This window comes from Talpa europaea (genome assembly GCF_964194135.1).
Source record: "Talpa europaea genome assembly, chromosome: 7".
NCBI classification, from domain to species: domain Eukaryota; kingdom Metazoa; phylum Chordata; class Mammalia; order Eulipotyphla; family Talpidae; genus Talpa; species Talpa europaea.
Genome location: NC_140074.1, coordinates 70163197 through 70176494, shown reverse-complemented (window position 1 = coordinate 70176494; position 13298 = coordinate 70163197). Strand labels below are relative to the sequence as shown.

The 13298-nt window shown below is 39.7% G+C and overlaps 1 protein-coding gene across 1 annotated transcript in view; it reads left to right on the top strand.

Moving 5' to 3' along the window:
* C5 (complement C5) overlaps positions 1-13298 on the top strand; it is a gene marked incomplete at both ends in the record, with an annotated part of 81650 nt that overhangs the window by 55948 nt on the left and 12404 nt on the right. The window contains 6 exons of the mRNA XM_084236798.1: positions 119-290; positions 2089-2297; positions 3783-3935; positions 5005-5067; positions 6198-6279; positions 7315-7372. Coding sequence (XP_084092924.1) covers positions 119-290; positions 2089-2297; positions 3783-3935; positions 5005-5067; positions 6198-6279; positions 7315-7372 — 737 coding nt within the window. The remainder of the gene's footprint in view (positions 1-118; positions 291-2088; positions 2298-3782; positions 3936-5004; positions 5068-6197; positions 6280-7314; positions 7373-13298) is intronic.

Below are 13298 nucleotides of genomic sequence, written 5' to 3'. Positions count from 1 at the left end.
TTCTCTGCTCACCCTTCTTCCCAACTGCCCCAAGATAGTGCCACCTGGGAGACCTCACATCAGTTGATAGGTTGATGCTTAACAAAGGAACTCAGATTTCTTCTGCTCTCATTTCCAGCAAATCAACACGGCCATAACTAAAGCTGATAACTTTCTGCTTGAAAACACCCTTTTAGCCCAAAGCACCTTTACACTGGCCATTGCTGCTTATGCTCTTTCCCTGGGAGATAAAACTCACCCACAGTTTCGTTCAATTGTTTCAGCCCTGAAGAAGAAAGCTTCAGTTAAAGGTATGACTTGCTCCATATATTTATTCAGCAAGCCTTGCTAAACCTAGAGTCTGCTAATTCTGGGAAGGGGGTGGTGGCCTGAAAAGTTGACTAAGAAACAAAAATCCCTGCCCTCAAGGAACAAACCATCACAACCTAACATAATAAGTGCTAACATTTAGTCACTCACTTATTCAACATCTGTTATTCATTCCTTAATGCAACAAATTGGTATTGAGTACCTTCTATGTACCAGACACAATTCTAGATTTTGAGGTAAGGCAACAAACCAAACAGACCACAAAAATTCCAAGCCCTTGATAAACTTACATTCTAGTGAGAGATAGAGAATAAATAAAATGCTGGCTACAGTAAATTAGTTGGTAAAGACAGATGTGAAGGGGGAAAAAAGCAGGGGAGGGTGTGGGCTTAAGCCCAGCTGAGAAAATGGAGACCCGAAGGAAGCGAGGAAGCAAGTTGGTGGCTTTGTAGAAGGGTGTTTCTAGAGGAGAAGTAGCATGTGCATCCAACATAAGGCAGCTCCAAGAAAGTGTGTGAGGCTGGAGAGGAGTGAGCTGATGGAGAGGAAGGGTATGGGAGTGAGAGGTCATGTGGGACCATGGAGATCATCCCCAGAACTCTGCAGGATTTCTGTGTGTAGTTGTACGATGGACAAGGCTCCCAAGCAAGTAGGTGGATTGTGACTGAACTCCAGCCTGTGCTGCAGTGCCCCAGCCGTGCCACCCAGAGCAAGGGGTGTCAGTGTCTTATTCACATCAAGGTGGTGCAAGCCCTAGAACTTTAACTCTATTACAAAGAAGACGGGAGGAGGTTGAGCAAAGGCATATATGACCTGCTTACATTGTATGAGGTTGACTAGGAAGGCATGTATCTTGTTTTGCAGAATAAAGATAATGCTCCTCATAGATCAAGAGTAAAAGAATAGGATGATAGGAGTGGTGCCACTGACCCCTGTGCCTGTATAGTACAGGCTTGGTTGGGCATTTCTAAGTCTTCTCTTGGCTGAGGTTTTCTGAAAGTTTAATAAATCTTATATGAGGTTTATCACTATCTAAAATATTTGACTCCCGACATCGTTTAAAAATGACTGAATGCTAACATACACCTCAAAACCACACATACAATACTTTTAAAATAACTCTACTCATAACATGACCATGTGTCCATGGACAAATTCTTTTAGTTCTGTGGAACTCAACTTCCTCATACCTAAAATGTACATTGTATTTTCTTCCTTGCCATGAAACTAAGTGAGATACCAAATGTAAATATTTCTCTAAACCAGAAAGCACCATATGCACATAAAGGCTTATTGTTATCATTATTGACACTATCTATGAGATAAACTGGAGAACTTTTCTCCCTGACTGAAAAAAAATCTACATCCTAGAAATTATGAGATCACATCCAAAGCCTTTCTTCAGTCTTTGACTACCTTATCCCACTATAAAGCTTTAAAGATGATTTCATATATGCAGCACTTTTCAAAAATTAGGTTCTAAATTATAATTGTTATTTCTCTAATAATTTAAACCTGTCACTATATTTTTGTAACAAATTATTTTTAAAAAATTGGAAGTACTAATTCCCAGCTTACTGCACTTTCCACTGGGCTTCACCCTTGTGTATGTGGACTTCCTTTCTAAACAAAGACAAGTAGTATTAAAGGATCTTGCTTTGTATTGACCATGTTGAGGAAGTTCTTCTTATCAGAGTAAGGACCTTCTAGAAATCCTCTAGAATTATGTCATATTCACACTGCTAATCATACTAATGGTTATGATTTATTGATGATTAGGTGGTCCATCCCCCATGTATCGTTTTTGGAAAGATGATCTTGAAGAGAAAGCCAGCCCTTCTTCTCACACCGGTACAGCACGTATGGTAGAGACCACTGCATATGCTTTACTCACCAGCCTGAGCTTAAAAGACATGAATTATGTTAACCCAATCATCAAATGGCTGTCTGAAGAGCAGAGGTATGGAGGAGGCTTTTACTCTACCCAGGTAATGTTTCCTTGACTGGTTTCATCTTCTTGGTGACATTTTATTGCCTCCCACACCTCATATTGCATACTTGCTCTGCACTCCGTGCTTTTATCCACCAAATGAGTGCATCTTAGATATAAGTCAATGACTAGAACTGAAGACCTCTTAGAGGACATCTGCTGACACCCTTCTTACTCAGAGAAGGAAGTCAGCCCTTGGAGGTTCATGCAAGGAGTTAGTGATGAATCCAAAATCAGAACTCACAACTCCTGATACCAAGCCCAATATTTCCCTTATGATTCTTAGTGACCATGCAGGGTTAGTAAGGTTATCAGCAATTATGTCACATCCTATGTTGCCATGATTGCCACTCAGGCTAAGCTACTGATATTCCTTCTCCCTCAAAAACAAATACTAATCATTAGATGTTTATCTTCTTACCAGTGCACACTCATTTGAGTATATATATTTCATAGTATGACAATTATGTAGTTGTGTAATGTACATCTGTATGTATTTGCATCATTGTGTACAAGATATTTTCTTTCTCTCTTGAAAACTCAGATTTGCTGTATTTTGTTTGAAAAGTTTGGTTTTCTAAGATATTTCCAACTCAAACATTACTTGAATTGTTAAGTTCCCTTCTAGCACTTAAATTCTAGTGTACCTCTACAGTCTAGCTCAAATGTTAACATGGGCTCTGTTTTATGAATGTTTGGGCAGTGATGGAGCATGTGTGTGTAAAAGTTAGGGCTAGGGGGGTGCTTCAGGACTACTTTAGTCATCATCTAATCCCCAAGGGATTTCATCTTGGGGACACTGTAAGCTTAGTAGGAGTTTCATACTGATCAGCATTGGCTGACCTGGCCATAGGCAAAGAACATCTCTGAACCAGATACATTTCCTGATTTCATCTTTCTGAGGAAGATGAGGTCCAGAGACCCATCCATTTATGACTACCAAGTGCATACCTGCTAATGTAAGGGGTTCCAAGATAAAATGCTTACACCCATGAAACTTACGTTACAGTGGGAGAGGCCAATGTTCCACTGTAGTTAAAAGTATTACAAATTGAGATAAAGACTGAAAAGGGTAGAAGGAGAATATGAAAACAGAATAATGGGACATGAACGTGTCTTGATAAGGAGATATTTAAACTGAGACCCAAGGATGAGAAGGAGAGAGTGCTGCAAGGAGGTGGGGGCAATCTGCTGCTGTCACACACTATAGATACACAGAGAACCCAGACCTGAGGCTGCATGTTCTTCTTGACCCTGGTAACAACAGCATCCTTACTGACAGGCAGGGGTGGGGGGTAGTGAAGGGGGTGAGAGGGACCATACCTTCCACCTCCACACAGTACCCTTAACTAGTTTCACTCCATCGGCTGGAGTTTCATATTCAGATGGTGATGTCCCACCCTCTCATCAGGAAGGGCATTTGGAAACAGGGTGTATATAAATTAAAAAAAACTTACTTTTGTGACTTGCTGATTGTTGACAGGATACAATCAGTGCCATTGAGGGCCTAACAGAATATTCACTATTGGTTAAACAACTTCAATTGAACATGGACATCAAAGTTTCTTACAAGAATAAAGGTGACTTCTACCATTATAAGATGACAAAGAATAATTTCCTTGGGAAGCCAGTAGAGGTAAATGAAAATTTTAACATTTTATAATATTTATAATCAGATGGAACCTTTAAAAATCATATGTTCCGCTCTTTATTTTTAAATGTATCTCCTTAAGCATATACTGAGTCCCTGAGATGGCCTAAGCAGGAGTACCTGCTGTGTCCTGGGCACTGGGCATTCAAAATGAAAGCACAAAGAACCTGTGGAGTTGGGTGAGACCTCATTAAAAAGACAGAGAAAAATAAGACCCTTGATAGGGACATGAAAGAACAGAGGGTGGCTTGTGACCCAGCTGAGAAGTGGAAAGAGCTTGCCAAATACATCCAAATGGTAGGGTTAAATCTAGAAGAATCGGAAACAGTTAACCAGTGAAGAAAAGGGAAGAACCTTCCAGCATAGAGAACAGCAGGCACACAGGTATGGCTGTAGAATAAGACAAGTCACATTTGCAGATCTGCCAGTGACTCCACCCGGATTGGTCACACGTGATGACTGTGACCAAATCGAAATTGCCCAATAAATCCCCTAACAACATGTCCCATGACTTTTCTTTACTACTGAATTTTTAATAAAACCTTATGCAAATTTCCCAGAGGACAGCAATATCAATAATAGTAACTGCTAGCCTATATTTGCTAATACATATTTTTAAATGATCACATTTATATTATTTTAAGATACATCACAATTACAAATTGGTGTCCCATAGTAAGACATACATAAATATCAATAAGGATAGAGACACAGACATATTCCAATACTTAAACATCCAGAGGTTTCAAATAAAAATCTGGTTTCCAAATGCTCTTGAAAAACCAAAAGATCTGGCAGTAGGATCTTTTGTGCCTGTTGATTGTCTTTGAGGAGCTGACAGAATATTCACTCATGCCGTCTTTTCTTTACGGGAAATCCTGTGAGGGGCCTCTCATCATCTTAAAATCGTTTAAACCTTAGCCCATGATGCTGCCTTAGTGTGAAACCTAGGCTGCTTCAAACTGAAGAGAGGGGCAGTCCTCTCTTTCCACTGTTCTATCCCCCCTGCCTATTAAATGATAAAAGAAAGCTTGGTCTCTATTCACCTTTCCAGGTGCCTCTCAATGATGACCTTGTGGTCAGTACTGGATACAGCAATGGCTTGGCTACAGTGCACGTAAGTATTTCACTGAGAGCCTGCTTTTGTGGGAGTTTCGTGACTACTTGTTCTAGGTAATGTAAGAGAAAGGGAGGGATTTTGCCACAAAATCACAGAAATCTGGACTTGGGTAACCATGACTAAAGTAGAATTCGTTGATCTAATCTTCTCTAGCTTTCTTGGCAGCTGGCCTCACAATTTCTTTTTGAAAATGGCTATGTTAATCCTTGTATTTATATAGTCTGTGTATTTGTGGAGATAATATATATATAACATAATACATAATTACATTTATGGATCTGTAAGTTTTATGGTTACATACACACAGATGTGTGTGTGGACACACACATAAATATTTTAAGGTTAGTAACAGTCTCTTTTTGGAACACCATTGTGGACACTCTGTGTGTGTGTGTGTATTTATGTGTAGTTAATAATATATATTATGTGTATTAAATATGCATATGCATAATATAGACACATAATATATGTGTATTAAATATATATCTTCATGTGTGTATATGTATACTAGCCATAGGTTGCATGGACATACACAAACAGCTTAGAGAAATTTGCAACTACCAAATGGCTAAAATAAAATAAACTATGTATTCTGAAAATAAATTGATGATTTTAATTATGCACTTCCCTTTAGCACACTTACTCCTTCAAAAACTGTTTATAAGATTGCGCAAGGAGGTGGAATGGATTTGTCTACTTTTTGTCACTCCTAGCTACTCTCAATATACCTGCTTTTGGCAACACCCCTGCCCGTCCATGCATACCTATAATTTGTTGTTTACCACAGTGCTATGCACACTCCCTGACCACTAGTGTTACATGTCAAATTACAGTGTACAGGCTCAGGGATTAATGTTTTAGGAACTTTCCTGTGAAGTAAGGTACTCAGATTTATCTGCATGGGACCTGACCAAGATTCTGCCTGGTCAGAAGTTGGTTTGCTTATTTTGGGTTTCTGAGCTATGCTTCAGTTGTGGAATTTACTGAAAGTACAGCTGCTGCAAGTTTTCACCATTTGGATTATGAAAATGATACCTGAGCCTCCACTTGCACAGCAGCACTACCTTGATGTCCTTTCAACCTTCCCATTTTAACTAGAATCTTCTTGTTTATTTGTCCCAATGCAGGTAACAACTGTGGCTCACAAAATCAGTACCTCTGAGGAAGTTTGCAGCTTTCATTTGAAAATTGAAGTCCAGGACATTGAAGGTAAAAAGCATGACTTACACTGTCATTTTGGCTGAGCCTAAAGAATGTCAGAGAGCTTCCCTGACTAGGAAAAACATGTTTGCTTGGAAAACAAAATTTCTTAATTAAATTCCTTAGCAGGTTGACATCTTAGTAAACCTTACCATCTTTTATCATAATAGAGGGAACTCTTTAAAAATAGCTGGAAACAGATATTAGATAATTTAATAACTAAGTTAAATATATGTACCATTGATCAAGAAATTATTTTGACTACATTATTTCTACAGAATGTAACTAGTTATAAAACCACAGAAAGGTTTAATTTCAGGGCCTTGAATTCTGTTACTTTTATGTGAGTCCCCACTCCAGGACCCTGAGCTTCCCTTATTGCCTGTTGGGTTTCTATCCCCACCTTGTCTGTACGCCAAAAGGCCTGACTAGTGCACATTTCTCTGCTTCCACCTTTACCTTGGTCTCTCCACTACTTATGATCTTGTTTTTAATGTGCCCTTTTTCTATCAGCGGACTCCACACCCCTCTTTTGGTGGGCTGGTTCTCACCCAAATACAATCCACTTGCACACTGCAGTGGTCAACGGCATGCTGCCTCTCTGTCCTGAGATCTTCCATTCATGGCTCAGAAATCTGTTCCCTTGGGAACTATCCAACTACCAGCAAAGTCGGGCATCCACTCTTCCTCCTTTCAACTTCCTCCTAAACATGTTCCGAATGCATATTTACCTTAGATGACTCCTCAAATTTTAATTCTTTGACAGCTTATAATCTAAAATCTTATAAATGATAATTAGAACAGTTTGTTGTTCTAGTAATTTAAAGTCTAGTCTCATTATTTAAAGATTTCTTGGTGTTGTCAATAGGCCTGAATTTCCTTTAAAATTACCAGAAGTACCAATTTCCAAATCACAAATCATTTTTAAATGTATTCAGAGACCTGCTCATTAATGATTTTGTTCTGATAGTTCCCAAACAGCTGAAAATAGCTTACTCACATTTTTGTTCATTTGTTTGTTTGTTTCCTTGTTGTGCTAATTAGCATCCAGCATCAGAAGCTACCAGGACTCAGGATATCAGCGCATAGTGGCATGTGCCAGGTGAGCCAGTTTCCGCAGGGGAGTACAGATGGCAAGATCTCATGTTTGTCATGATATCGTTTCTTCACATCTTTTTAATTTTAGAACAGCCAGATATAAAATTGCGCACATTTTAAAATGTAGAACATAGTGGTTTTCTTACTTAATATAGAACAACTTTGTTTTACTCATATGTACTTTCTCCTCCTGTTCTTGACCTCCTTCTATTCAAACATTATAATATTAGTTTTTTCTGTCTTTCAGAAAGGTGGAGATTTAATATATGTATTAGGAAAAGAAAGATCAAAACATTCTCTTATAAGGAGCCCAGCTCTCTTAGAAAAATAACATTCTCCCAGCAAAATCCTTGGCCATTTTCAACCATTGCTTCTCAACTCAGGCTGTGCATTGAATTTAGTGGGAGAACTTTTAGAACCATCCCCAAACTCCAACCATACCCCCAGAGGTTATTGTGATGGTAGGTAGGCTTGAAAACCACTCTGTTGAACCCTCTGAAGACTAATGCCACAGACTGAAATTGACCACTGTGCTCATTTTTTTGTTGTCACTAGGTAACAATTCACCACAAACTGAAGGGCTTAAAACAACCTAAACTTATTATCTTACAGTTCTGGAAGTCAGGAGTCCTAACATCAAAGTGTCATCAAAGCTGCTTTCCTTCTGGAGGCCAACGGGGCCAATCCAATCCCTTCCTTTTTCCAGATTCTAGAGAATACCCACATCCCTTGACCTGTGACCCCTTCGTCCATCTTCAAAGTCAGCAGTACAGCATCTTCCAGTCTCTCCCTCTGGCTGTAACCCCTGCTTCACATCATCATATCTTCTCTGACTCTCCTGCTTCTTCCCCTTATAAAGACCTTTGTGATTACACTGGGCCCACCCAAATTCTCCAGGATAATCTCCCTACTGCAGGATCCTTAACTTAATACCATCTGCGAGTTCCTTTTACCAGGTAGAATATTCATAGGTTTGGGGGATTATGATATGGACATTATTCTGCCTACCACAGCCACCATCCTAAAATGTATGTGAAAGTGTAGGGTTTTGAAAATATACATGCATACCTTAGCAGTTGCAGCGTGAATACATTAGTAGCAGAGCCAGGAATAGACTAGTTCTTTCCCTCACCCCTCAAAAACTTTTACTGTTTTCTTCCCTTAATTCTATCTATTTTCATAACAGTGATTTGTATGGTTGGTATTTCACTTATTTTTACTTGTAATCACACATGATGATGGCAAAACACTCAGTATGGATAACTTAGATATTTTATTGAGTTTTGTAATAGATTAAAGCTGAAAAGGATTGTAGGAATGATATAATTATTCACTTGTTATTAGAAATAAAGTAATTGAGACCTGAAGAGGTGAAGTAATCTGCCAAGTTCTCACAGTGTTAAAGATCTCAAACCCCAGACCCTGATAGCCAGTCCAGTTTCAAAACCACCTCCTTCAGTCAGAGTAAGCTGAGACTACTGACCTGAGGAGCAACAAATGGTTTCTCACTGCCTCCCTACTAGCCATTCTCATCCTTGTTTGTGGTCCTCAGGCCAGCCCGCCCATATTAGGATTCCTTTACCAGACACCTTGCAACTCCACTTCCTTGGCCAGCCTCTGCCGGCTGTTTTTTTTTTTTTTTTTTTTTAATTTATTTATTTATACAAGCACTGGTTACAGTCAGAAGCGCGGGAGGATGAGAGAATTCGCCAGAGCCAGAGCGGGGAGCAGAGCAGGCAGAAGGACCGAAGTACACTGCTGAGGGGAGCAGTGGGCAGCAGGAGAGGTCTGCGCGCCTTATGGGACCCTCCTCCGGTGGCCGGGGAGCAGCCGGGGATCTAACAGATGCTGCAGAGGCTGCGGGCAGCTTCGCAACCCAGCGCTCAACCGCTGCGCCATCAGGTCCTAGGCAGTTCCTTTCCTGCCACTCCTGCTCCCCTCTGGGGAGGGAGCTTGATAATAGCTGTGGTTAAGCCCCCTGTACTGTCTTAGCGCCCTGTCAGTGATTGTGTTCTGGGCAGAGCTAGGATCAGCACAAGGGGACCTTGCAGAGGGCTCCTGGAGTGCACATAAAGGAGAGCTCCTGTGTGGTGCAGTGGGACACCTGGGAGAGTCTCTGCCATAAAGTACTCAACTGGTCTTCAGCAAGTTAGCTGACTTCTCCTGGCTCCTTCTAAAAAGCAAGGATCTTAGACTCTGCTCTCCAAGTTTCCTCCAGTTCTAGTCTGCTCTACAAAAAAGGCTCTTATCAAAAACTCATTCATTCCAATTCATTGACAGGAGATTTAATTCTGCATTGCTAATATACAAAAGAAGATGAATAGAAATGTTATATGGACTATTCTTTTTTTTTTTATAAATTTTATTGTTATATTCCCCATACAATTGCAGCCCCCCCATTCTGACCCCAATCCCTCCCCTCCCGCCCCCGCCCCCCTAAAAGTGTCTCTGGTTCATAGTTTTTTGTTGATTTTGATTTTCACTTTCTTATAGTTATTCATTTTTCTGGTCCCTTATTTAAGTTTTCTAGATTCCTGCTATGAGTGAGACCATCCGGTATTTTTCTTTTTCTTTTTGGCTTATTTCGCTGAGCATGATCCCTTCCAGTGCCATCCATGTTGCTGCAAATTGCATGTGTTTATCTTTTTTGAATGCTGAGTAATATTCCATTGTGTATATGTACCACATCTTCTTGATCCAGTCATCTATTTTTGGGCATTTGGGTTGTTTCCAAAGCTTAGCTATTGTAAACAGTGCTGCTATAAACATAGGGGTGCAGGTGTTCTTTGGAATTGATGTTTCTGTGTCCTTTGGGTAAATACCTAGGAGTGGAATTGCTGGATCATATGGAAGCTCTATGTTTAGTAGGTCCAGAAATCTCCACACAGCTCTCCACAGTGGTTGGACCAGTTTGCACTCCCACCAACAGTGCAGAAGAGTTCCTTTTTCTCCACACCCTCGCCAACATTTGTTGTTGCTAGTTTTTTTAATATGTGCCATTCTCACTGGTGTAAGATGGTATCTCATGGTAGTTTTGATTTGCATTTCCCTGATGACAAGTGATGTTGAACATTTTTTCATATGCCTGTTGGCCATTTGCATTTCCTCTTCAGAGAAGTTTCTTTTTAGCTTTTCTGCCCATTTTTTGACTGGATTATTTTCTTTGTTGTTGTTGAGTCTCATCAGCTCTTTGCAGATTTTTGTGATCAGTCCTTTATCATTAGTGTTGGGTGCAAAAATGTTCTCCCAGTTGGTGGGGTTTCTCTTTGTTTTTGTTATTGTCTCTTTTGCTGTGCAAAAGCTCTTTAATTTGATGTAGTCCCAGCTGTTTAGCTTTGCCTTCACTATCACTGCTTTGGGTGATGTGTCTGTAAAGATGTCTTTGATGTGCAAATCACGTAGTGTTTTGCCTATATTTCCTTCTATATATTTTATGGTTTCAGGTCTTATGTCTAGTTCTTTAATCCATTTTGAGTTGATTTTTGTGTATGGTGTGAGGTAGTGGTCAAGCTTCATTCTTTTGCATGTAGCGACCCAGTTTTCCCAGCACCATTTATTGAACAAACTTTCTTTGCTCCAATGCATATTCTTTGCTCCTTTGTCAAAGATTAGTTGACCATAAATCTGTGGGTTTATTTCTGGATTTTCTATTCGATTCCATTGGTCTGTATGTCTGTTCTTTTTTTTTTTTTTTTTTTATAGAGGCATGTTTTATTTATTTATTTATTTGTTTGTTTGTTTTGTTTATACATGCACTGGGGATAGTCAGAAGCGCGGGAGGGTGAGAGAATTCACCAGAGCCAGAGCGGGAAGCAGAGCAGGCAGAAGGACCGAAGTACACTGCTGAGGGGAGCAGCGGGCGGCAGGAGAGGTCTGCGCACCATGTGGGACCCTCCTCTGGTGGCTGGGGAGCAACCGGGGATCAAACTGGCGCCGCAGAGGCTGGGGGCAGCTTCGCAACCCAGAGCTCAACCGCTGCGCCACCGGGGAGGCCCTGTATGTCTGTTCTTGTTCCAATACCATGCAGTTTTGATGATTATGGCTTTGTAGTATAGTTTGAAGTCTGGGAGTGTGATGCCTCCATTCCCTTCTTTTTTTTTCAGGAGAGCTTTGACTATTCGGGGTTTTTTGTGATTCCATATGAATTTCATCAATAATTGTTCTATTTCTTTGAAGAATGACATTGAAATTTTGATTGGAATAGCATTGAATCTGTATATTGCTTTTGGAAGGATGGCCATTTTAATAATGTTTATTCTTCCAATCCATGAGCAGGGGATGTCTCTCCATTTCTTTGTGTCTTCTTCTATTTCTTTTAACAGTGTTTTATAGTTTTCTTTGTATAGGTCCTTTACCTCTTTTGTTAGATTTATTCCCAAATATTTGATTTTTTTTGTTTCAATAACAAAAGGGATGGTTTTTTTGATTTCTTCTTCTTCAGATTTATTGTTTGTGTATAGGAAGGCTACTGAATTTTGCGTGTTGATTTTGTATCCTGCCACTTTACTGAACTGATTGATGAGTTGAATTAGCTTTTCTGTGGAGTTTTTGGGGTTCTCTATGTATAATATCATATCGTCTGCAAATAGTGATAGTTTGACTTCTTCTTTTCCTATTTGGATTCCTTGGATGTCTTTCTCTTGTCTTATTGCCCTGGCTAGGACTTCCAGTATTATATTGAAAAGCAGTGGTGAGAGTGGACATCCTTGTCTTGTTCCAGATCTTAATGGAATTGCTTTCAGCTTTTCACCATTGAGAATGATACTGGCTGTTGGCTTGTCATAGATGGCCTTTATGATGTTGAGGTATGTTCCTTGTATCCCAAGAATTTCAAGGGCTTTTATCATGAATGGGTGTTGCACTTTGTCGAAAGCTTTCTCAGCATCTATTGATATTATCATATGGTTTTTATATTTCTTTTTGTTGATGTGTTGGATAACGTTGATTGATTTTCGGATGTTAAACCATCCTTGTGTCCCTGGAATGAATCCTACTTGGTCGTGGTGAATTATCTTATGGATACATTGTTGGATTCTGATAGCTAAAATTTTATTGAGGATTTTTGCATCAGTGTTCATTAGGGAGATTGGCCTGTAGTTTTCCTTTTTTGTGTTGTCCTTGTTCGGTTTTGGTATTAGTGTAATGTTGGCTTCATAAAACGTGTTTGGTATTGCCCCTTCCTTCTCAATTTTTTGGAAGAGTTTGTGAAGGATAGGCACTAATTCGTCTCTGAATGTTTGGTAGAATTCATTTGTAAATCCATCAGGTCCTGGGCTTTTGTTTTTGGGGAGGTTTTTGATTACCATTTCAATTTCGCTAATTGTAATTGGTCTGTTTAGGTGTTCTATTTCTTCTTTATCTAGCTTTGGGTGATTGTAGAGTTGTAGGAATTTGTCCATCTCCTCTAGATTGTTAAACTTGTTTCCAGTTATATGGACTATTCTATCCTTTGACTTTTACAAATTGGGGACAGAATGTTCAAAAATACCAGGTGAAATATGTTTGGCTCTGTGATGCTGGAGTTAGGTTGGATAAATTCCAAAAGTAACTGTGTAGTATAGTACTTGTTCATGTGAGAAAGTCTTTGCCTACAAATATTCTCTTTCCCATTTAAAAAAAAATGCCAGCCTCCAGTTCTATGTTGGTTTCTCTTCTGTGTATTTAACTTTTACAATTTTTCTGTTGTATTTACAAGAAAAAAGAAAAAAGTATTTTTTATCTCCCCTTCTCTCAGGAAAGATTGCTGTCTTTGGCAGCAAGCAAAGGCCTTCTTGAAAGGAAGGTTTCTTTTCCCTGGTTGAAACCATTGCCATGGCAACAAGTTGTCAAGGCTCAGCAACTTTTCATAGCTGGTCTCCACTCAGGAGGCCCCTTTTCATCCTGTCCAGGGCGCATTTGCATCTATGAGCAATGGTTCTCTGTTTCTGGTC